The 24943-nt window shown below is 37.1% G+C and overlaps 1 protein-coding gene across 6 annotated transcripts in view; it reads left to right on the forward strand.

Moving 5' to 3' along the window:
- LOC108710022 (metabotropic glutamate receptor 5) overlaps positions 1-24943 on the forward strand; it is a 173323-nt gene that overhangs the window by 96357 nt on the left and 52023 nt on the right. For all 6 annotated transcript variants that reach the window (XM_041584590.1, XM_041584593.1, XM_018250364.2 and 3 more), the window contains exon 4: positions 22788-23023. In XM_041584590.1, the coding sequence (XP_041440524.1) occupies positions 22788-23023 (236 nt within the window). The remainder of the gene's footprint in view (positions 1-22787; positions 23024-24943) is intronic.

A 24943-nucleotide genomic window follows, 5' to 3' on the forward strand; every position in this document is an offset into this window, starting at 1 on the left:
AAGGTACAAGGAGGCCAATAAATCATGCAAAAAAAGCAAGCTATCTTAAAAATTGATATGGAAAAGGATATTGCAGCAAGCAGTAAAAAGAATCCAAAATTATTTTTTTAAATATGTTAATAGTAAAAAAATGAAGCAGGAAGTCCCAATTCTAGTAATACAACTAATGATGCATGGTTCATACATGAGGAAATTCAAAAGAGACTAGAACATTTTAAGATAAACAAAAATCCAGGGCCAGATGGTATTCATCCCAGGGTACTTAGCGAGCTTGTCTCTGTGATTGCCAAACCTCTTTACTTAATTTTTCAGGATTCATCGAGGTCTGGCATGGTGCTGAGAGACTGGCAAATTGCTAATGTGGTGCCTCTATTCAAAAAAAGGATCCCGTTCTCAGCCTCAAAACTATAGGCCAGTTAGTCTGACGTCCATGGTAATAATGCTTTTGGAAGGGTTAATAAAGGATAAGATACTGGACTTCATAGCAAATCATAATACTATGATTTTGTGCCAGCATGGTTTTATGTGTAATAAATCTTTCCAGACTAATCTAATTTCTTTTTATGAGAAGGTGAGCAGGGACTTCGATTCTAGGATGGCAGTGGATGCGATTTACTTAGACTTTGCTAAAGCATTTGATACAGTGCCACACAGAAGGTTACTGGTTAAATTAAGGAATGTTGGCCTGGAACATAGTATTTGTACCTGGATAGAGAACTGGCTGAAAGATAGACTACAAAGAGTGGTGGTAAATGGAACATTTTCTAATTGGACCAGTGTTGTTAGTGGAGTACCGCAGGGCTCTGTACTAGGTCCCTTGCTTTTCAACTTGTTTATTAATGACCTGGAGGTGGGCATTGAAAGTACTGTTTCTATTTTTGCAGATGATACTAAATTGTGCAGAACTATAGGTTCCATGCAGGATGCTGCCACTTTGCACAGTGATTTGTCTAAACTGGAAAACTGAGCAGCAAACTGGAAAATGAGGTTCAATGTTGATAAATGCAGGTTATGCACTTAAATGGCAGTGTGTTGGGAGTTTCCTTAAATGAGAAGGATCTAGGAGTTTTTGTAGATAACAAGTTGTCTAATTCTGGGCAGCGTCATTCTGTGGCTACTAAAGCAAATAAAGTTCTGTCTTGCATAAAAAAGGGCATTAACTCAAGGGATGAAAACACAATTCTGTCTCTTTATAGGTCCCTGGTGAGGCCTCATCTGGAGTATGGGGGGCAGTTTTGGACTCCAGTCCTTAAGAGGGATATAAATGAGTTGGAGAGAATGCAGAGACTAAGTGCAACTAAACTGGTTAGGGAGGGAAGACTTAAATTATGAGGGGAGACTGTCAAGGTTGGGGTTGTTTTCTCTGGAAAAAAGGCACTTGTGAGGGGACATGATTACACTTTACAAGTACATTAGAGGACATTATAGACAAGTAGCAGGTGACCTTTTTACCCATAAAGTGGATCACCGTACCAGAGGCCTCCCCTTCAGACTAGAGGAAAAGAACTTTCATTTGAAGCAACGTAGGGGGTTCTTCACAGTCAGGACAGTGAGGGTTGTGGAATGCACTGCCGGGTGATGTTGTGATGCTGATTCAGTTAATGACTATAAGAGGACTTGGATGATTTTTTGGACAGACATAATATCAAAGGCTACTGTGATACTAAACTCTATAGTTAGTATAGATATGGGTATATAGAATTTATGTGAAAGTAGGGTGTGTGTGTATGAATGCTGGGTTTTCATTTGGAGGGGTTGAACTTGATGGACTTTGTCTTTTTTCAACCCGATTTAACTATGTAACTATTTGTGACTTTAAATAGAATGATAACAAGGCGGTTATTATGTCACAGTTGTATCCATTCACTTTATTAATTTTATTTATATTATATTTAAATTAAATGTATGTACTTACTTCAAATATGGGAATTGAATATGTTTTGTCTGTCATTGCTGTGCTACTTATTACCTGGATCCATGTACATGTCACAAAATGCAGTTTCTTTCTTTAGCTTTGAAACACAGGAAAAGGCAAGTAAATGGTAATATTATACAACAGAATATGTGAATGGATCACAGTATGTTTCTTTAGCCTGTCTGGGCTTATATTCGAAATTATTTACTTCCAATTTTACCTGATATTATTTACCAACTAAATGACTATAATATTCTACATCTACAATTGAATTGCTCAACAATTTCAGTGAATGCCAGAGCAATAAGTGTGTTATTAGAGCAGTGAGTGAAGGCTGCTATTTCCTCAATGTTTTTGGAATTGTGTTAAAATACATGGTTTTACCAGGAAGGAAAGCAATGTTAAAAAGTCTGTTTTATGTTTATATTGAAACCATTCCCAGAATGCTTGCTGGTTTGCTGAAAAAGATGGTTGGAAGTTGGTCACTGTTGGGCCCCTCCTTATCATAAATTATACTTTTTTTGTAATATCATAACCAAGGCTTAGCATATGTTGATCAAAATTATGTTTTCATCCCTGCAGTTAATGGCCTTTTTTAAGCAAGAAAGTACTTTGTTCTCTTTAATAGAAACTAAATGACACTGCTTATAGTTACACGGCTTGTTATCCACAAAAATCCCCAAATCATTTTCAATTTAGAATAACCCAAACACACTACTATTTTGTGTATAACCCCCATTTATGTTATTTCTACTAAAGTTCATTTATCAACATTGAACTTCATTTGCTAGTTTGCTGCTTAGTTCTCCATTGTAGTCAAATATCTCTGCAAAGTGGCAGCATCCTGCTGGAACTTATGGTTCTGCCCAATTTAGTATCATCAGTAGTGATGGGCGAATTTATTTGGCAGGTGTGAATTTGCAGCGAATTTGCACCGGTGACAGGTCTGACGCCGGCGACAATTAAACGCGCCCATTGACTAATGCGCATCGAATTGATGCAGGGGTCAAAATTCGTGTTTTGCAAATTTTCCGCCGTTTCACGCATTTCGCTGGAAATTTGTGAATTTTTCGGTGAATTGAAACGGGAGAAATTCGCTCATCATTAATCATCAGCACAAATAGAGATAGTTCTTACAATGACCTGAAAGTCATTAAACAGAAGGAGTATGAGCCGGTTGGTTGTCAGGGCTGGATTTCTAAAAGGTGCGCCCCTAGGCCGCACCACCCCGCCCCAGTCATGCTCACCCCCCATGCCGCTCATTCCCCCCCACAGTCGACCAGCTCATCCTCCCCCATCCCGACCCACTCACACATCCCCTGCACTTCCCAACCCTTCACACAAACCCTCATCCTACTCTTTAAGTCCTGCTACTTGCCTCCTTCGCAATTCTACCACTTACCAGCACTGGGAGGGCAGGTTCAGATGAGGTGGTGGGCAGGTTCAGAGTGCCAGGTTCAGACTGTGGTGGGGACAGGTTCATTTGTGTCCAGCGGGTGGCATGCAGCCCCACCATTTTGCTGCCCTAGGTCCGGGCCTTTGTGGCCTGCCCAAAAATCCGGGCCTGTTGGTTGTGCTTAAACAGACTTGTTCCAAGAGAAAATAATGTTAGGATTTTGGAATATCGGTCATTAGTTTGCAACAGAATAAAATGATATGGTAATGTTTGATGAAATGTGGGAAAGGGGATCTCAAGTCTATCACCATCTTTGTAATTCTGCCAGTCCCTTGTCCCCTGGATAAAAAAACATCATGGGTGTTTCTTTGGGGATTTAATGTTGAGGCTCTTTAGTGCTTGACACCTGTGTAATGTGTAATAGCACATGGAAATGCAATATATAGTTATGTGAATTATTATATGTCTGGGTAGATTCTCTTTCCAACACTCCTCCTCCTAAAATCTCTATAAACCTGGTAGGAGGAATATATAATGGATTCTGATAGGATTAACAGTAAATCACAAAATTTTAGTAGATATGGGGTTTCATGGGTCTTTATTACAGGTATTTCGAAAAAAAATTGCATTGTTTATAATTTTGTAATTATATTGTTTTATCCGAATGTAAAAACTCAAAAACTTTAGGTTTTTTACTATAAAATCTGAATTTTTAATGGGAAATTTGATATTTATTATACCTTGAGAATGGAAAAAGTCAGAATCCGAAAATCCGGCATCTCAGACCTACCGAGGTTGTATATAAATTAATGCGAGATGTACCTATCCTATTTGGAAGTGTCTGTGGTCTGCGCAGGAATTAGCCTGAAAATCCTTAAATTTTGAAAATCAGGCTTTTCGGGGAAAAAATTAAGCGATTCGGGATAATACGTAGGATTTGGATTTCGCTAGATATTTTCATGTTTCTCCCCGATCTGATTAGATTATGGGTTTTTAATAATATAATAGGTCCAATCATGGATTTGTGTTTGGTCTGACTTTTTTTTATTTAAATAGCCAGAAAAATTCGGATTTTAATGAATAAGGCCATTCCAGTTTTTATACTGTATGTGTTGCCTTCTACTATCCTCATATTCTGCGGTAGGGGATACATTATTTCTAGGGTTTCTGTTGTAGAGATGTCCTTTTTAAATTTTGGAGATAACCCATCAGACAATGGATTGTTTTGGACTATACACAAACCAATATTCTGCTGTATCAGCAGCAACATACAGTATGGGGCAGATATATCAAGAGTCAAATTGAAAATTTGAATTTTTAAATTTGAATTTAGAGCTTATTTTAGTGTAATTCGACTAAGGAATAGTCCAAATTTGATTTGAATTTTAAAAAAAATCGAAATTATAATTTATCATGTACTGTCCCTTTAAGAATTCAAATTTGATTATTCACAATCTAAAACCTGCCGAATAGGTGTTTTAGCCTATGAGGACCTCCTACAATCAATCTGGAGTCGTTTGGTGGACTTTTGAAAAAAAAATTTAATTTTCCTTTTGTTAAAAAAACATTTTGGTGAAAAAAATTCGAATTTCAAATTGAAAAAACAGAATTTGCAGCTTGATCTTATTCACCAGTTTTTTTAAAAAAAACTGGGCAAAATGCCCCAATTTCATTATGTTCACTACAGACTTTATAGTCTAAAAAAGTGTGCGTTTCATTTAAATGTTAAATGTTAGCGTGTAGACTAGTGAGGGGAAAAAAATCAATTCCATATTGTTCAATAGATCAGTTGTCCCTCTAGTCTTGTGCCTTGACATTTCAACTGTTCCCATTGAAAGAATAAAGATCGTGCATTAGGGAAGAGCTTCCTTTCTATCAAACCAGTAAAAGGCACTTAGAAAGCCATGAATGCATTTAGTACAATTACAAGAGAAGAGAAGACGTTATTAAATACACACAACTGCCAGAGACAAGTTGCAATTTACGCTTGTGGGAATGACACGATTCTCCATAAAAGCTGCTGGAGCCATTATTATAAACATTGTATAACTATTAAAGAGACACACTCTTTTGAGGGGGCAAAAAAACATTTTTAATTATGGGACAGGTTTATTGACCAAAGAATCTATAATACTGGAAGGATCCAATCATTTCTGCCATTTATCAGGAAAGCTTAAAAACTGATTCCTGCATCCAAAAGTCAAAATATGCTTGACCACTCAACACTATGGAGTGGTGGTATTCAGCACTGGGCTCCATCACCTGCTGAAACTTTGCTCCCAGAATGCATTGGGAAAATAATTTTCAATGTTGGAATGGACTCCTCCTTCAAGGAATATTTAATGCTGCCTTATTCCAGTTATAAGGCACTAACTATATTTAATGGCAAACCATTCTCTAGGTCAGAGCTTTCCAACTGGTGGCCCTTGGCTGATGTGACCTCCAAAAGAATTTTATGTCCTCCAATTTGCTCAAAAGCAAAACATATAATATGAGAAATAATCAGCACACGGCATGTAATAAGTTAGACAACACTGCTCTAGGTCATTGACTATTGCAGGTCCTGTGATTTCAATAACCCAGCGTGGAAGGAGGAGATAAAGATAGTGATCCATTGAGTAGAACCCATGGTCAACTGAGGCGCATGCAAGAAGCTTCACTACATGATCTCCTTTCAGAATACTCTTGTGGGACGGACACAATAAGATACTTTCATAGGACAGCCAGTAGATCATGTTTTATAAAACCTTCACAAGATTCTCAATAGCTTGTTTCCATTGTTTTTATTCAAATGCTCCAAAATGTGCTCCTCGCACGTCATCAAGGAGCTCCATGACTATAAAAGATTATGGAACTCTGAGGTGACATCTACTAACCTTACATTTTACACAGAGGGTACATTATATTATAATTCACAAGTTTCAGTGAGTCATGTGATAGAAATGACATCCCTGAGCACCCATTATAACTGATGACATCACCAAGCACCGTTTATAAGGATATAATTTACAGGAAATTCATGGCTCGTGTATTATATATACGTACAGGCATGGGATCTGCCATCCAGATATCCATTACCCGGAAAGCTCCCATACACTCCATTTTATCCAAATAATCCAAATTTTAAAAAATTGTTTCTTTTTTCTCTGTAATAATAAAACAATACCTTGTACACAATCTAAACTAAGATATAATTCATCCCTATTGGAAGCAAAACCAGCCTATTTGATTAATTTCATGTTTTTCAAGTAGACTTGGGGGTTATTTATCAAAATCCGATTTTTTTCCGAATTTTTAATTTAAAAAGTCCAACTTAATCATATAGAGGGAGGGAGTTTTTTCCCAAATCATACGATTTTTCCGGGATTTTTCCAGAAAAGCCTGAATTTCTCAGATCATTGCCCAAAAAGTCCAAAATAGTCACATTTTAGGGCTAATTCCAGCACAGACCAAAGAAACTTCCAAATGTTATAGAGACTTCTCCTATTGACTTATATAAAACCTCAGCAGGTCTGTGATGCCGGATTTTCAAATTCTGACTTTTTGCAGCATCAAAAATGAATAAACCCTGAAAAACTTTAGTGTTTTTTTTCATTAAAAAATCCAGATTCTATAGTAAAAAAATATACAGAATAAGGAGAGAAGGCGCACACCCTTAAATTAAACTACGGGGTGCTAATCCATAGGTGACTCCCCATAAGGGTCTCCATAACGAATTGCAAATATAAAAATAATTGATAGCACACCCGATTTGAAAAGCAATTAAATTTATTACAAAAAGAAAAAATAAGCAAAAATAGTATACAAAAATCAAATAAAAAATAATAATAATAATAATAAGGTGAGCCCAACGCATTTCGACCTTAAGGGTCTTCCTCAGGGGCACAAAATAAACAAAAATCAAAAAGTATTTTGTGTCCCTGAGGAAGACCCTTAAGGTCGAAACACATTGGGCTCACCTTATTATTATTTTTTTTATTTGATTTTTGTATACTATTTTTGCTTATTTTTTCTTTTTGTAATAAATTTAATTGCTTTTCAAATCGGGTGTGCTATCCATTATTTTTATATCTGTAGTAAAAAAAAACTCAAATTTTTTCTAGTTTTTGCTATTCAAACTTTAATTAATAACTCCCTCACTGTCTTAATTAATTTGAAAATAATTCCTATACCTTTTAGTATGGATCTCAGCACATCCTCTGTGCAATTATGTGTATGTATAACAGAAATTTGACTTACAGAGATGGAAGAGACTTTAGCGCTAGCCAGGCGCGAATTTGTTGCGAATTTGACGGTTCCGACGTCGGTGAATTGTCCCCGCCGACAAATTTGCCCATCACAATTCAGCATACCATCAAAATATTTTGCTCTCTTTATCAACGATCTGCAGTGTAATGTTGATTTTCACATCTTATTTAGGCCGCAATGTATCTCCCCGTATTCTTCTTAAGCATTCAGCAGGACTCCTGAGAAGACTTATTTTCAGCGTTGGCTTCAAAGCATCTGTTTAAGAGGCAGGTCTCTTGTACATTATTGATTTTTGTACTGCGATTTTGGCGGAAGCTTCAATGCTTTCATGTACCCAGTAGATAGAATGAAGTGTCTTTTCTTTCATTCTTTTGGAATATAATAGAAGGGGAGTACAAGGAAGACAGAATATTTTATCTAGACTGTAGACTGCAGACATTCATGGGTGATTGGTATTTTTAGTGAAAGAACTTTGTTTATATTCATATTGTGTTCAGGTGTATTTTTTTCATTGACATCACATTTAGATTCAAGCCTGGTTTCAAAATATATCTATACATTCCTCTGCTTGGAGAGTTAGCGACATGACACAAGGCATAGGGCAATTTTATGCACTTAGTTGCCCTAACACATGCCTCCTAAATGGGAAGCATTGTCCTCCTTTGCCTTCTGTGTCAAGCAACAATCGTATGTAGATGCTTCATATAGAGGACAAGGGGGTAACAACGTTTTAACCCCACTTATAACACTTGTTGGTCAAAGAGCCTGAAATCTCCCAGCATGCTATACACTTTATCTGGTAGCTTCATGCATGTCTACAGGGCTTTGGGATTTCTCTCTTTTTTTTTTTTTACGAATTGTATTTTTTCTCTAAAAAATCTTTTTTTATTTCTCTAAAACTATACAAATTTCAGATTTATGAAGTGTTAAAACAACGGAAAACTCGAATACAAATCTGAGCCAAGTCAAAGTCCCCAGGAGCTGCGCTGATTCTATTGGACCTTTTTTCTACCCTTTCAGATTTTAGAGGTTTTCAGATTTTTGCTTCTCTAGTAATAGTCTGAAAAACTCAAATTTTTTAAAAGTTTTCTTGTTTTTTTAAAGCAACGTTCAGCATTTTTAATTTTTTTCTGCCACTAATATGATCCTAGGGCTCTACGGAGTACACAGAGTACACATTGAGCCCGTCCAACTGTCAGGCTTGTGAATGGGACATGTAGCACCATGTATAGAATATGTGAAGCACAAACTGGAAAAAGAGTAACATTCCAAGGCCAGGCACCTCTAACAAACCAATAAGTCAGCTGTCTAGTGCTGTTCAGATCTAACTAGATGATTGACGCACACATTCCCATGGTCAGAACATATTTTAGATATACTAGTTGGATCAGCAACCTTTTTGTCTATAACAGCTATGGGTTGAACCCTCTGCTACTCAGGAACCCCCACAAGATTTAGAAGTGACAATCCAACTTCAAGACACCTGAGGATCAAAGGTTGAAGAGATAGTATAGTTTCCATAGCTGCACATAGAGTAGCTACGTGTTAGGATTGATGAGTCAAAACTGGGTGGAATGGGGTAGACTGCAAGAAGCAAGTGCAGAAAACCAGCCTGGATTCATGGCAACAGGTAAAAGGCCACCAGCAATCATCAACCATAATTGAAAAACATGGAGCAGGCAAAGAGATCGTGCCCGTCACCCATGAACATGATGGTAGGACAAGAAATGTATTTGTACAGCTGTAATTTTACACCATCCATTAAAAAACTTAGTTGGGGTAATTTATCTCTTTCACCAAAATCCCCATCAAACCACTTCAAACCTTTAGAATTCTTCTTCAAACCTTTAGATTTACTAAAGGGCGAAGTGGCTAATGCTAACGACTTTTCGCCAGAAATCCAATCCGCAGGGACTTCGCCAATTCACTAACAGGCGCAGACAACAATCCACTAACTATATAATATAATATAAATATAAATTTACTAGAAACATTTTAGTTGAATTAAGGTTTCTGTTAATAAGGCAGATCAGATCATTATTGCTATTTTTTCCTTTTTCTGACCTTTGCATTACTCTGGGTTTTTGTTTTTTTTTGTTCTACCTTACTTCTTCCTGGCATTTACACTGCTATCTGGCATTTAGCCTGATCTTCTAGCTATTAAAGGGACACTGTCATGGGAAAAAAAATTTTTAAAAAATGAATCAGTTAATAGTGCTGCTCCAGCAGAATTCTGCACTGAAATCCATTTCTCAAAAGAGCAAACAGATTGTTTTATATTCAATTTTTAAATCTGACATGGGGCTAGACATATTATCAATTTCCCAGCTGCCCCAAGTCATGTGACTTGTGCTATGATAAACTTCAGTCACTCTTTACTGCAAGTTGGAGTGATATCACCCCCCTCCCTTTTCCCCCCCAGCAGCCAAACAAAAGAACAATGGGAAGGTAACCAGATAGCAGCTCCCTAACACAAGATAACAGCTGCCTGGTAGATCTAAGAACAGCACTCAATAGTAAAAACCCATGTCCCACTGAGACACATTCAGTTACATTGAGAAGGAAAAACAGCAGCCTGCCAGAAAGCATTTCTCTCCTAAAGTGCAGGCACAAGTCACATGACCAGGGGCAGCTGGGAAATCGACAAAATGTCTAGCCCCATGTCAGATTTCAAAATTGAATATAAAAAAACAACTTAACAATATACACCTAAAACCCCTTTGCTAAAAAAAAAAAAAAGATCCCAGTGAATAGAGCTTGCATTAAAATTGCATTCTACCTATTTTTTTTATGTAATTATAATTTATATTATACTTATAAATATAATGTATTAATATTAATTACATTTTTTCAACGAATGACTTCCCGGTGGTCTAATAGTTAGTTTTATCAGCTTCTCCTCTGCTCGACAGGACTAGGAAGTGACAGGAAGTGCTAAAGTAAAAGTGTTTTCAATTTTCTTATTAAAGGGCTTCTGTAAGGGAAAACATCTTATTTCAAAATGCATCAGTTACTAGTGTTGCTCCAGCAGACTTATGCTGTGAAATCATTTTTTTTTCAAAAGAGAAAACAGATTTATTTAATATTTAATTTTCGAATCTGACATGGGGCTAGACATGTTGTCAGCTGCCAAGGTGTCCTCAGTCATGTGCTCAGACTTCAGTCACTTTTTATTGCTGCACTGCAATTTGGACTGATCAGAACAATGGGAAGGATTAAAGCTTCTTGGTTCATATGAGAATAGTACTCAATAACAAAAATCCAAGTCTCACTGCTTTGAGTAGGAGAAACAATAGCCTGTCTGAAAGCAGTTCCATTGTGAAGTGCTGGTTCATTCTGAAAGCACAGGACCTGTGATGGCTGCCTACACACCATTATTACAACTGGAAAATATACACTTGTTGGTTTATGAGTAAAATTGTATATGTTAGAGTAAACAGTGTAATTCAGAAATAAAAACTACACCATGAAATTATGATTCTTCAAGTTAATTGTGCTGCTCCAGCAGACTGAAATTTGTTTTTCAAAAGAGCAAACAGATTTTTTTACATTTAATTTTGAAATTTTATATGGGGCTAGACATATTGTCAGTTTCCCAGGTGCCCCAATCATGTGACTTGAGCTCTGATAAACTCCAGTCACTCTTTACTGCTGTACTGCAAGTTGGAGTGATATCACCCCCTCCCTTCACCCCCCCCCCAGCAGCCTTACAACAGAACAATGGAAAGGTAACCAGATAACAGTTCCCTAACACAAGATAACAGCTGCCTGGTAGATCTAAGAACAGCACTCAATAGTAAAAATCCATGTCCCACGGTGACTCCTTCAGTTACATTGAGTAGGAGAAACAACAGCCTGTCCGAAAGCAGTTCCATCCTAAAGTGCTGGCTCTTTCTGAAAGCACATGACCAGGCAAAATGACCTGAGATGCACCTACACACCAATATCACAACTAAATACACTTGTTGGTTCAGGAATATATGGGTGTGTGAATTATTTGCTGTGTAAACAGTGTCATTTAGAAATAAAAACTACACCATAAAAATAATGACAGTATCCCTTTAAATTCTGATGCTAATTGCACTGGTTTCTGTGCTGCCATGTAGTAATTATCTGTATTAATTACTAATCAGCCTTATATTGTGACATTTCTATTCTATGTGTACTGTATATTGTGAGTGGCTCCCTAAGCTCAGTAAGTGACAGCAGCACAGAGCATGTGCAGTGAATCAGCAGAAGATGGGGAGCTACTGGGGCATCTTTGGAGACACAGATCTTTACTGCTAAAGGGCTGTGGTTGCCTTGGGCTGGTACAGAAGCACAAAACATCATGTACAACATTTCTAGCTACTTCTTTAGTTAGGCTTTAGTTCTCCTTTAAGGCCACAACTGCTATCATGAAAAAATTAACACAGTGATTGTGAACCTAACAGCATTATTAAAGGCACTTGTATCCATAGCCTCCTTGCACTTCTAAATATTAGCACTTGGTGCAACTGTCCTTCCTCCAAAATATGCAATGAAACACTGAAGTTACAAACACTTATAAATTGGTAGTCGCTCCAGGATTCCCAATACATGCAGCAAACTTTTGTCTCATGAATCGAACACAGACTTCTTTCTGTCGTTGAAATGAAATAACTGCACGTGAACAACTCGCAGCAAACCGTATGGGAAGTTGCATGTGTTATTTATCAGCTCCAACTGCATCAGTACAGGAGTCTATGAATTTTGCTGGGTTTTGTAAAGCTTCAACTCCATTGTTGGTTATTTCTGATTTCTGGCCAGACCTTATTTTCCTCTTACCTTGGCTAATAGGTCACACCACCTTTGGGCTATAACACAACATAATATTAACTTAGGTAGATGCAGAAGGATTTATTGGTTGCTATGGGATACAAGATCTCTCTTTATTATATTATGCCTTTGGTATTAAAATATATTTGTAGCATATAATGGGGAAAAGAATCTCAGCTTCTTCCCACTGCACATGTCGTAGGTCCTTTAACAGAATGACGACTTCTGCAAAGTACAAGATATTCTTTCTATCTGAGTAAGCAGAGGCCCAGGCTGTGCAATAAATGCAGAGTCCTGGCAATGCTGTATCTTGCAGAGAAGTTGCACGCTCCCCTAGGGCAGATAAGATGTATTAATCAAAGGAGTGATATTTGATGCTAGGTATTCCTTTCATGTTGAGCTGTAATGCACTGTACACTTTGATAATACATCTCCATGAAAAATGTATGAGGAAATAATGTTGTAGTACTTCAAGTAATGACACTTCTCATAGGTGCATGCATTCCTAATAAATAGATTTTACTGGGCATTTGGCGTCCGACCCAACTTCCCAAATGTTCAACTGCAAAATGCTGTGCCACCTCCTGGTGCTTAACGTTCTTGTCCTGGAACTAGGATAGGGGCTGGCGTCAGAGTTGGACCCACCAGAGAACCTGACATCCAGGGGCCATTCTTACATGAATTAGATGAACACAGTATTAAATAATATCAATGGTACATACTGTAGGCTTGTGGTGGAAAGAAGAATGATGGGACTTGTTCCAAACTGGGACTCATTAGGGTGTGGGACCTGGTTCATCTATTGGCTCAAGAACACCTGTTATTGGTTCACCCATCCTATGAGTTTCTAGGAGAGCTACTTTTGCATTGACTGCAGAGGCAAGGCAACATCTGCTGCAACTTGTTTCTTTTCTTTTTTATTAAACTGAATTTTCTGGCCATGACCCTGAGTGGGTGTGATCACAAAGTGGGTGTGGCCTTGAGCAACGTACTGCTGGACTTTAATAGGTGTCCTCAGATTCTACAATGAACATCTGGTAACTTTATGACAAAAGTGCCACTGTAGAAGATCCACCTTGAGTTCTCAAAATTAAGGTGCGGGAAAAAAACAAGAAAATATTTATAGTGTAGACACCACTTAAGTGTTACCACATTCACTCTTAGGGGCCGATTCATCAAGAGTCGAATATCGAGGGTTAATTAACCCTCGATATTCGACTGGGAACTAAAATCATTCAACTTCGATCGATCGAAGGATTTTTCGTTCGATCGAACGATTAAATCCTTCGAATCGAACGATTCAAAGGATTTTAATCCAACGATCGAAGGAAAATCCTTCGATCAAAAAATCACAGGCAAGCCTATGGGGACCTTCCCCATAGGCTAACATTGACTTCGGTAGGTTTTATCTGCCGAAGTAGGGGGTCGAAGTTTTTTTTAAAGGGAAAGTACTTCGACTATCGAATGGTCGAATAGTCGAACGATTTTTAGTTCGAATCGTTCGATTTCGTTCGAATTCGAACGAATTTAACCAATTCGATGGTCGAAGTACCCAAAAAATACTTCGAAATTCGAATTTTTTTCATTCGAATCCTTCACTCGAAGTTAGTGAATCTGCCCCTTAGTGTATAATAACCAAAATATAAACCATTAGTTACATCAAAGCGCTTGTGCTTTATTACCAAACATACATCAACCACAGTGAAGAAGTTGTGTTTTAGAGAGGGAGCGTATTTAGAAGAGATCGCTCTTGGAAGGAGCCTCTTTTGGCGAATCGCGTCAGTGGTGGCGGTGGATGCTGAAGGAAAAAGACGCGCAGTAGAGACAAACGAACGCTAAAGGAATTACTGCACGAAATTTCGTCGATTTTATATGCGATTTTAAAAAAAAAGAATTTGTAAGTATATTTTTTTTTACTTATTAAAATATAATTTATTGCCCATATAGAAGAATGTTGAAGATGAAGATGTAATTACGATCAACAACCAAAATCATCACTGGTAAAAGTGTGGGTATCTACCATATTCTAAAACATCTCTAAAACACAACTTTTTCACTGGTTAATGTATGTTTGGTAATAAAGCACTAGGGATGCCCCGAATCCACTATTTTAGATTCAGCCAAGCCCCCAAATCCTTCGAGTTAGATTCGGCTGAATACCGAACTGAATCCGAACCCTAACCTAATCCTAATTTGCATATGCAAAGTAGGGTTTGGAAGGTGGAAAAATGTTTTACTTCCTTGTTTTGTGACAAAAAGTCACGCGATTTCCCTCCCATATGCAAATTGGGATTCAGATTCAGTTCAGCCGGGCAGAAGGATTTGGCCGAATCCTGCTCAAAAAGGCTGAATCCCGAACCGAATCCTAAATTCGGTGCATTAGTTTACATTTGGTTATTATACACTGATAAGAGTGAATGTGGTAACACTTAAGTGGTGTGTACTTTATGAGAAGTCTACACTCAGGGGCAGATTTATCAAGGGTCGAAGTGAAAATTTTAATTTTGAAATTCGAATTTGACTAGGAAATAGTTAAAATTTGATTCAAGTTTTTAAGTTTTTAAGAATTCAAATTTGACTATTCGCCACCTTAACCCTGCCGAATTGCTGTTTTAGCCTATGGGGGACGTCCTGGGATCAATTTGGAGTTGTTTGCAGCCTTCCTGAAAATCGTGTTTTTTGTGGAGAAAAAATTTGATTCAACTTCATTGCGAGTTTGCGGGTCGATCCCATTCACCCGAGTTTGAAAAATTCCAATTTTTTGATAAATTGCAATTGAAGTGTATGGGAGTTTATGGGAGTTTAAAAAAACTCCCATGAACTCTAAATTCGACCCCTGATAAATCTGCCCCTAAATATATTTTCGTTTTCGTTTTTTCCCGCACCTCGATTTTGAAGTGCATTCAGTGACATCCTTTTGAACTGTATAATTATTTTAATGTCTTAGGAACAATATGTCGTATATATACTGACGTGGTCTTAGTGTCTGTACTACAGTCGAGTACAGGCATTTAGCCTTTAATGTTATTCCAGTTGGGTTTAATACCCTTCAACGTCCATTACTGTATCAGAAATCCCAGTGCCTTAATTAGGAATAATGTTAACTATGTGCCTGTGAGCGTTAGATGAAGTATCTGAAAATAACTGTGAAACTACTATTAGTTAGAACACTGGCAAAGGAATGATTTTGTGTGGGTAGAACAGCAGTTTTTAGCATAATTATGTGGGCTGGGAACAGCTTCTGCACGGCTGAAAAGACTGAGCTGCGGCCTAATGATTCTACTCATTAACCTTAATCACATAGTATGTGTGTTACAGGACACAAAGAGGAAGGAAGAATGTGCATTGTAAATGTGAGGGAAAGTGCAGTTGCTATGACAGTAATTGAAATAAACACAAAAAATAAAACAATCCATGTTAAATTAATGTCTAAAATGTTTTTTTCCAGTTTTCTTAGTTTTAACATTTACATCTTCAGAGCAACACTCCTACACTGAGCAATTTACTCCTTGTTGTAAAATATAACATAAGGAACTCTGAGTATCACTCATGTATTATAAGGGATAATGTACCCCCTACTGTAAATGATAAGGATATTAGAAGTCACTGAGGGGTTGTTCTGTGACCATATAAAGGCACAAGGCTGCAGGCTGAGTTATACAGGGAACTCTGAGTATCACTCATGTATTATAAGGGATAATGTACCCCCTACTATAAATGATAAGGATATTAGAAGTCACTGAAGGGTTCTGTGACCATATAAAGGCACAAGGCTACAGGCTGGGTTATACAGGGAACTCTGAGTATCACTCATGTATTATAAGGGATAATGTACCCCCTACTGTAAATGATAAGGATATTAGAAGTCACTGAGGGGTTCTGTGACCATATAAAGGCACAAGGCTACAGGCTGGGTTATACAGGGAACTCTGAGTATCACTCATGTATTATAAGTGATAATGTACCCCCTACTATAAATGATAAGGATATTATAAGTCACTGAGGGGTTCTGTGACCATATAAAGGCACAAGGCTACAGGCTGGGTTATACAGGGAACTCTGAGTATCACTCATGTATTATAAGTGATAATGTACCCCCTACTATAAATGATAAGGATATTAGAAGTCACTGAGGGGTTCTGTGACCATATAAAGGCACAAGGCTGCAGGCTGAGTTATACAGGGAACTCTGAGTATCACTCATGTATTATAAGGGATAATGTACCCCCTACTGTAAATGATAAGGATATTAGAAGTCACTGAGGGGTTGTTCTGTGACCATATAAAGGCACAAGGCTACACGCTGGGTTATACAGGGAACTCTGAGTATCACTCATGTATTATAAGGGATAATGTACCCCCTACTGTAAATGATAAGGATATTATAAGTCACTGAGGGGTTCTGTGACCATATAAAGGCACAAGGCTACAGCCTGGGTTATACAGGGAACTCTGAGTATCACTCATGTATTATAAGGGATAATGTACCCCCTACTGTAAATGATAAGGATATTAGAAGTCACTGAGGGGTTGTTCTATGACCATATAAAGACACAAGGCTGCAAGCTGAGTTATACAGGGAACTCTGAGTATCACTCATGTATTATAAGGGATAATTTATCCCCTACTGTACTGCAGTTCTGTGACCATATAAATATACAAAGCAGTGTGCTTTTCTATAGGTGATGCTGAAAGGTGGTTTGAATATGTATAGATCAATGATAGTGGTACATGGTGGTATCACTAAGCATCACATGGTACAAGGTGCTTCTGCCAATAACAGAGAGATAGCAGGAGGCCTCTAGTGGAGTCAATTAAAAAAAAATTAACTAAAACTAAAATAATACAAACTAAAATAATAAAACTGTCCCCAGCACAACAAATGAATGAAACAATAACAAAAACACCTTTGATGAGATAAATCAGTTTTAAGCCCATTTTGACTGTGACTAATGTGGTTGGCAATTTACAGAGAAGCACAAAGTAAACGTTTGTTAGTCATGTACAGCACCCGGAGACATTCAGCTTTTATGCTTTGTGCATTTATGTGGGTGTGATAAATACATTCAGGGGAGAATACTCAACTGACATAAAAATCAGTTATATAACGACTTTAAACTCTTCGATAATGTATTCTTTAAAAATAATCCATCTGTAATTTCAAAACTGTTATCAGAAAGAACATTTGCTGGCATTTGAAGGACGTTGCTTCAATGCAAAGCGTAGCTAGTAGTGATGGGCGAATTTGTCCCGTTTCGCAGAAAAATTCGGAAATTTGGGTAACGGCGAAAAATTTGTGAAACGCGTTGAAGTCAATGGGCGTCAAATTGAATTCATTTCAATGACCGCGACAATTGTTATATGCGCGCCTATTTTGGCCAAATGCATTAAAGTCAATGGGCGTCCAAATCATTTTGACATACGACAATGTTTATGCGCGCGACTATTCTGACGCGCACCCAAATTTTTTCGCCATGGCGGATTTTTCGCCGGTGGCAAAACATGCAAATTCGCCTAGAATATATTCGCCCATCACTAGTAGCTAGAGATAAGTATGGGGCTGCATTATAACCCTGCAGTGCACCCAAAACTATTGTCACTCCTCAAAATTATTTTGACACCCATTGACACAGATGCGTTTTGCACATTTTTGCCCGTTTCAAAATATTTTTGTTAAATTTGCGACTTTTCGCTGATGCAAAACGGCACAGGTTCGCCTATCACTAATTCTCTGTTGTGTGAGCATTTTGGAGATAGATGGAAGCTACAGTATATTATATAGTGTCCAAGAGTATCTGGTTAGTGACCAAGGGAAACCGCAGCCCTGTGGCCTTTTGTGGGAACTTTTCCTGAACTTGTGAGCTTTAGATAGTGAAATCCATAGCTACGGCACAGTTTTCAGCACAGAAAATGGAAACTGACAGCACCTTTCATGTTTAAATTGCAGTTTTCCAGCTCTTACAGACTTCCCTGGACACAAGTCCCAATATACTCTCTGGAGTACACTCAAGACACTCTTGTCTCCTGGGAGGGGTTTCTCTCTCACTCTCCAGTGCTTTAGGAGCTCTCTCCAACACATTGACACAGGGGGATCACTCTCTCTTCCCAGCTGCACACAAGCCCATCTTCTCCCTCCACTCAAAGAGGTTTACACGGCCCCTCGCCCTCCTCCACTCAAGAAGGTCTCAAGGGGAAAGCTCTGAGGTGTTGTCTCTCACCTGCTTTTAACTACAACATAATTAGCCAACTACCTCTAATTAGGTAGCTGCAAAACACTTACTGGAGCATGGAATGGAAGCCCTCTCTCTTCCATTCACTCCAGGGACCCATTACCCAGCTTTTCCAAAGCCGGAACACAATTACACAGCCTTACTAGCTGCAGCAATACAGACTTTCCCTGGAGTTTTCATTTCATCAGTCTAACACTGATGAAATACACACAATATTGTGCCCTTTTTACACCCATATCTTACAGTATATATAGATATATATTTATTGTGAGCATACACATTGGCCCCAAAAAGTGTAAAAGCACAACAGTGACCAAGAGTTCAATACTGTAGAAATAATCGAGGAGAGGCGCGTCTACTGCCCTTGTTGGCCCAAAAAGTTATGCTTTCTGGTCCCTCCGTGATTTCAACAATATTGTATTTACTCTTGTGCTATGAAAAGAGAGTTTTGGAGATAGTCTGGAAGCTGGAGAATATAGTGACCAAGAGTATCTTGAAGCCCAGCTCTGTGCCCTTTGTGGGAACTTCTCCTGGGAATTAGTCTCCTAAAATTATATGTAATTAGCCTAGTGGAGAACTATGAGTAATAGGCCATTCACTTGTCCCTCTATCCTCTAACATACACCTGGGTTGATATCTCACAGCACCAAGCTGGTTTTTCATCTTTCTCATTAAAAAAAACCCAACCAGAAAACCCCTCAAACTAAGTTGAATAATTCAACGGGTTCCTCTAATGGAACAGAAACTCTCAAATGCACCTTGGAGGGATTTCTAAGCTATTGTCACAGTTCCCCAGCATGAGTTAAATGAAAGAAAGTAATGGAAGAGAGAAACTTCTACAACACAGTTCCCTACACCTCTCGGTGTACTGGAAGGATATTTTGTATCCTGTAGCATCAACATGTCCCTTAATGCATCAGAAAGGATATTTAATCATTCCTACCACTCTCTGGCCCCTATTATAGGTTCCTAAACAAAACTCTAGGACCAATTGCATCAGAAGCCAAATTTTCCTCATTTGCCAACACAGGGGAGAACATACAAATCTTATTGTTGACAGAATCCAATCCTAGACCTTAGCGCTGCTTACCACTGTGCACCCAATCAGCTTACACCTATAATCTTAATAAAACATCCTACATGACTGATTCATATCTTTTGTCTGTCTTCACATTATTATTATCTGTAGTTTTCCTTTAGAATAGAGCGTTTGTTGCTTAGCACAATTCAATCTATCTCCAGCTAGTTCATTTGGCCTCCAGTAATGGAATGACTCTAAGCTATTGTGTCTATCGACATAAAATAGGAAAAATTTCAAAATTGCGTCGCTTGCTGTCTGCTACGAGCACAGACGTTCCGCATGCTGGCAATGTGCATCGTATTTTAATTTCAGCCGAGGAGTTTATTGTCGAACAAATTGAAACAAAAAAGGCAATTTTGTTCAGCAGAAAAAAGTGTTTATGGAATAATTTGCTATTTGGATTTAAGAGTTGGCAGCAGTGTTTCCTATGTCTGTATGGTTATTTCATTGTACTTTTCTGAGCAAGAGAATTGAATATTTTTGTATTGGTGCAAAGTTAACTTTTATACAGTGTCAGACGGGGTCTCCTAAGGTCAACCGGAGGACCTGATTTCTTAGATTCTCTGATGGAGATGGTGCTAAATGTAATAGGCATCGGAAATAGGAAAAGGTTGATGGAACAACTGTGGACAACTGTGGACAACTATGTCTGGGGCCCACCAGGAGCATTTCTGGTGCTTTAGCAGTTCAATCTCTCTCTCTCTCTCTCTCTCTCTCTATATATATATATATATATATATATATATATATATATATATATATATATATATATATATATATATATATATATATATATATATATATATATATAGAGGTGTGTTTTGCCTTCACTCAATTCATTATACCATGTGGCACATTTAATTTAATAGCTTTTATTATGTATTCTCAATATCCAGGTGTGTGTTGGCCATCATTGATTCAGTTATACCAAGTGCCATACTGAGCAATGAAAGACACATCTCATAGTAATGATGTAGTTGTTGTAGTTGCATTGAACAGCGTCGGGCTGGAGGCAAATCCCCCTCTGTCTCCCCTTACCCTCTACGCGTACCTTCTTCACACTCACGTACTGATTTGTGCTGCGTTCGGGCAGAGGGAAGCAACTCTGCAAGCCACGTTTGAACGGATCTGGGCCGGTGGTGTTCACGAGGGCTGTCGAGTCACCGGGTTTTATCATGGGGTCCCACCAGCCCAGTCCTACCCTGGATTGAAACTACCTAAATGCTCCTAACGGAGTTGAGAGGCAAAGGAGGAAATTAAAAGGACACATTCTGTGATACACATTCAAATACTAATGTTATTCTTTTATACTAAACATTTTACCATTGTGTTCCTGTAGACAGAAGCTTGATAAAAAAAATATGTAAAAAAAAAAGAAGAGAATAGCTTTAATTCTGTAACCTACCATTCATTAAATAAAATATATATTTTAAAAATAACTATAATTAGTTTAAAGTAAATCTTTAAATATGAAGTTATTTTTTTTAATTTGCAAAAAAAACAAAATTTGAGAAAGTTTTGAGAAAGAAGAAAAGGTAAAAAAAAACAAGCAGGATTTTAAGGGAACAAATGAAGATATTTTGTGGGGGAGGGTGTTTGGAAACTCAAGACATTATATAAGCCATTAGTAGACATTTTAGAATACTGTATGTGCAAGGCCTGCTTGAAGGTATTTTGTTTTATTTTGGTTTTTTTTTTTGCAAACTTGTAATATGCAATTTAAAAGTTGACAATATTTGAGAAAAATAACAGAATACAACATTTTTAAGACATAATTTAAGGGCCTAATTGAAGATATTTTGTGTGGCAGGTTGCAAAATAAAGACATTTTTAAAAACAAGTCAGATGTGTAATAAATTATGCAATTCCTTTTGAAGGTATTTTGTATGCTTTTTTTTTTCAAAATTCTGACTTTTAGGGGGTTATTTAACAAAGTCTGAATTTATCTCAATATTTTCTGCTACAAACTCCGATCAAATCCGCTCAGGTTTTTTTCGCTCTTATTTATTATTAAATTGTCCCGAAATTTTTCTTTGCGGGAAGAAATCAAGTTTTCACGATTTTTTCGGATTTTTCATCCGATTTGCACTATTTTTTCGGCTTTTTCACTCAAAAACTCAGATCTTTGCCCGAAAACTCTGAAAACTTTGGGGTATTGCACGAAACCCAGCGCACATCAAAAAATCATTGCGACTTCTCCCATTGTCTTAAATGCAACCTCGACAGGTCTTTGATGCTGGATTTTCAGATTTGTACTTTTCCATCCTCTGGGTTTAATAAATTCTGAAAAATTTGTGATTTTTTAAAATTCTGATTTTATGAAAAAAAATCACACATTTTTTGTGATTTTTGCATTCGGAGTTTAGTAAATAACCTCCTAAATATGCAAATTGAAGTTTTAAAAAATTCGGCAAAGGAAGAAAAGTAAATGGCATTTTTAGGATAGGATTTTAAAGTCTAATTGAAGGTGTTTTGTGTTTTTTTTCTTTTGCAAAATTACTTTTTTCAAATATATTATTAGTAGAAATATTAGAAAGTTTGCAGAAAGGTAAAATGTATTTTTAGGGTCTAACTAAACGTGTTTTTAAAATGTTTGCCAAACTGTATCTTTTTTGCAGTAGTATGTTGAAAAATGTAGAATATTTTTCCTGTTCGCAGATTTTGTTTTTTATATGTTTGTTTTATTTAGTTAATGACTTTTATAATGTATTAGCACAAATATTTGCGTGTTGTTCCAGTTTAAACTTTAAAAACAAAGTTTCTGATAACCCAACTGTTTTGGTAATGAACATTAGTTTAAAGGGTGGGGGTTAAATAAAGAGGTGCAGGGAATTATTTTTCTTCTCTAATAAATCACTGTGGCTTGATAAATGATAAAATAATCTACCCACCGACAAGTCTTTCATTAGTAAAACGTGTGCCTCATCTCTCTGAATTCTATAAACATGCTTTAGTTAGATAATAACAGAACATCAATGTCACAAGAAAAGCAAACAAAAAGTATGAATCTCTGAATTTCAATTCAGTTGTTGTAATAAAAATGCTCAGCGGATACCGATTGAGTTTTTTTTGTAGTGAAAGCCAACACAGAAAAATGTATCATTTGATTTATCTCTGCAGTGACGGCTGGGCAGACAGGAACGATGTGACAGACGGTTATCAGCGTGAAGCGGTTGGTGGAATCACAATCAAGCTGCAGTCTCCTGATGTGAAATGGTTTGATGATTATTACCTGCAGCTACGGCCAGAAAACAATCTCCGAAACCCATGGTTCCAGGAATTTTGGCAACAACGGTTCCAGTGTCAACTGAAAGGGTATTCACAGGAGAGTCAGAAATACAACCGGACCTGCAATAGTAAGTACTACGGGAAAATCTGTCATCATAAAATTATTTTCAACCTGAAAACCAAGAATTTTATAAAAATTTGAAACATTCTACTTGACTTTTTAAATGTTGAGGGAAATGTTGCAAAATGTTTCTTTCATTTTTTATGGTTGTGTGCTTATAATTTGTCACTTGAACTTTTATTGTTGACATTTTGGGGGTTATTTATCAAAGTACGAATTTATCTCAATATTTTCCTCTACAAACTCCAATCAAATCCGCTTGGGGTTTTTGCGCATATTTATTATTACATTTTCCCAAAAATTTTCTTTGCGGAAAAAAATCCAAGTTACACAGTTTTTTCTGACTTTTCATCAGATTTTCAAAATTTTTTCTGAATTTTCACCCGAAAAATTTGATTTTTGCTGAAAATTCCGAAAACTTTGGGGTATTGCACAAAACCCAGCGCACATCAAAAATCAATGGGACTTCTCCCATTGACTTATATGCAACGTCGACAGGTCTGAGATGCCCGATTTTTTGATTCGGACTTTTCCATCCTCGGGTTTGATAAATGCTTGATTTTTTAAAATTCCGATTTTATAAAAAAAAAGTCACAAAAAATGTTTTTGGAAAGCACACATGTAAATGTAGTTTCATTCTCTAAATTTCTAAACTTTTATAAATAACTTGAAAATATGCCTAGGGGTTGGGTTACATTAAGGGGCAGATTTATCAAAGGTCGAATTTAAAAAATTAAAATTTTGAACTAAATTTTTGTGTACTTCGACTAGGGAATAGTCCAAATTGGATTCAAATTTGAAAAAAAAACGTAAATTCGAATTTCGAAATTTATCATGTACTGTCTCTTTAAAAATTCGACTTTGACCATTCGCCATCTAAAACCTGCCAAATTGCTGTTTTAGCCTATGGGGGACCTCAAAGAACCTATTTGGAGTCAATTGGGTTTTTTGCGCTATTAATTCGATTCGTACAATTTGAGTTCGATCCAAAACAAACCTATTCGGCCAAAAAAAACTTTGATCTAACTTCGGTTGGTCTTTTTGAATTTGAATTTCGAAGTTTTTCAAATTCGGAATTCGACCCTTGATAAATCTGCCCCTTAATTAAATGGTAAAACCAATTGAGAACTTTTTAAGAATTAAGATTAAGAAATTTTAAGAATTGTTGAATCAGAGGATTGAAAAAAAGATTTCCATTCAGACAAACAATGCATTGCCCAGTGGTTTGAATGGATCTCGGCAGGTTTGAGTTTCCGGATTTTGTAGTGGAAAAATGCAGGTGAGAAGATAAAAATTGATTAAAGTAATTTGATCTGCAAGAACATTTTTAATCAAGACCAAATACTATTTTCATCTTGGCCTTTAACTAGTCAGTTGATTTACTGTTTAGGTTTACAGACATGTGCATAATTGAGCCCTGCTGTTAAACGAACAGTCACATCAAAAAATAATATTGTTTTAAAGTAATAAAAATATAATGCAGTGTTGCCCTGCACTAGTAAAACTGCTGTGTTTGCTTCAGAAACACTACTGTTGTTTATATAAATAAGCTGCTGTGTAGCCATGGGGGCAGCCATTCAAGCACAGAATACACAGTAGATAACAGGTAAGTACTACTATAGTTTATATAAACAAGCTGCTGTGTAGCCATGGGGGCAGCCATTCAAGCACAGGATACACAGTAGATAACAGATAAGTACTACTATAGTTTATATAAACAAGCTGCTGTGTAGCCATTGGGGGCAGCCATTCAAGCACAGGATACACAGTAGATAACAGATAAGTACTACTATAGTTTATATAAACAAGCTGCTGTGTAGCCATGGGGGCAGCCATTTAAGCACAGGATACACAGTAGATAACAGATAAGTACTACTATAGTTTATATAAACAAGCTGCTGTGTAGCCATGGGGGCAGCCATTCAAG

This window comes from Xenopus laevis, chromosome 2S (genome assembly GCF_017654675.1).
Source record: "Xenopus laevis strain J_2021 chromosome 2S, Xenopus_laevis_v10.1, whole genome shotgun sequence".
Classification (NCBI taxonomy): Eukaryota; Metazoa; Chordata; class Amphibia; order Anura; family Pipidae; genus Xenopus; species Xenopus laevis.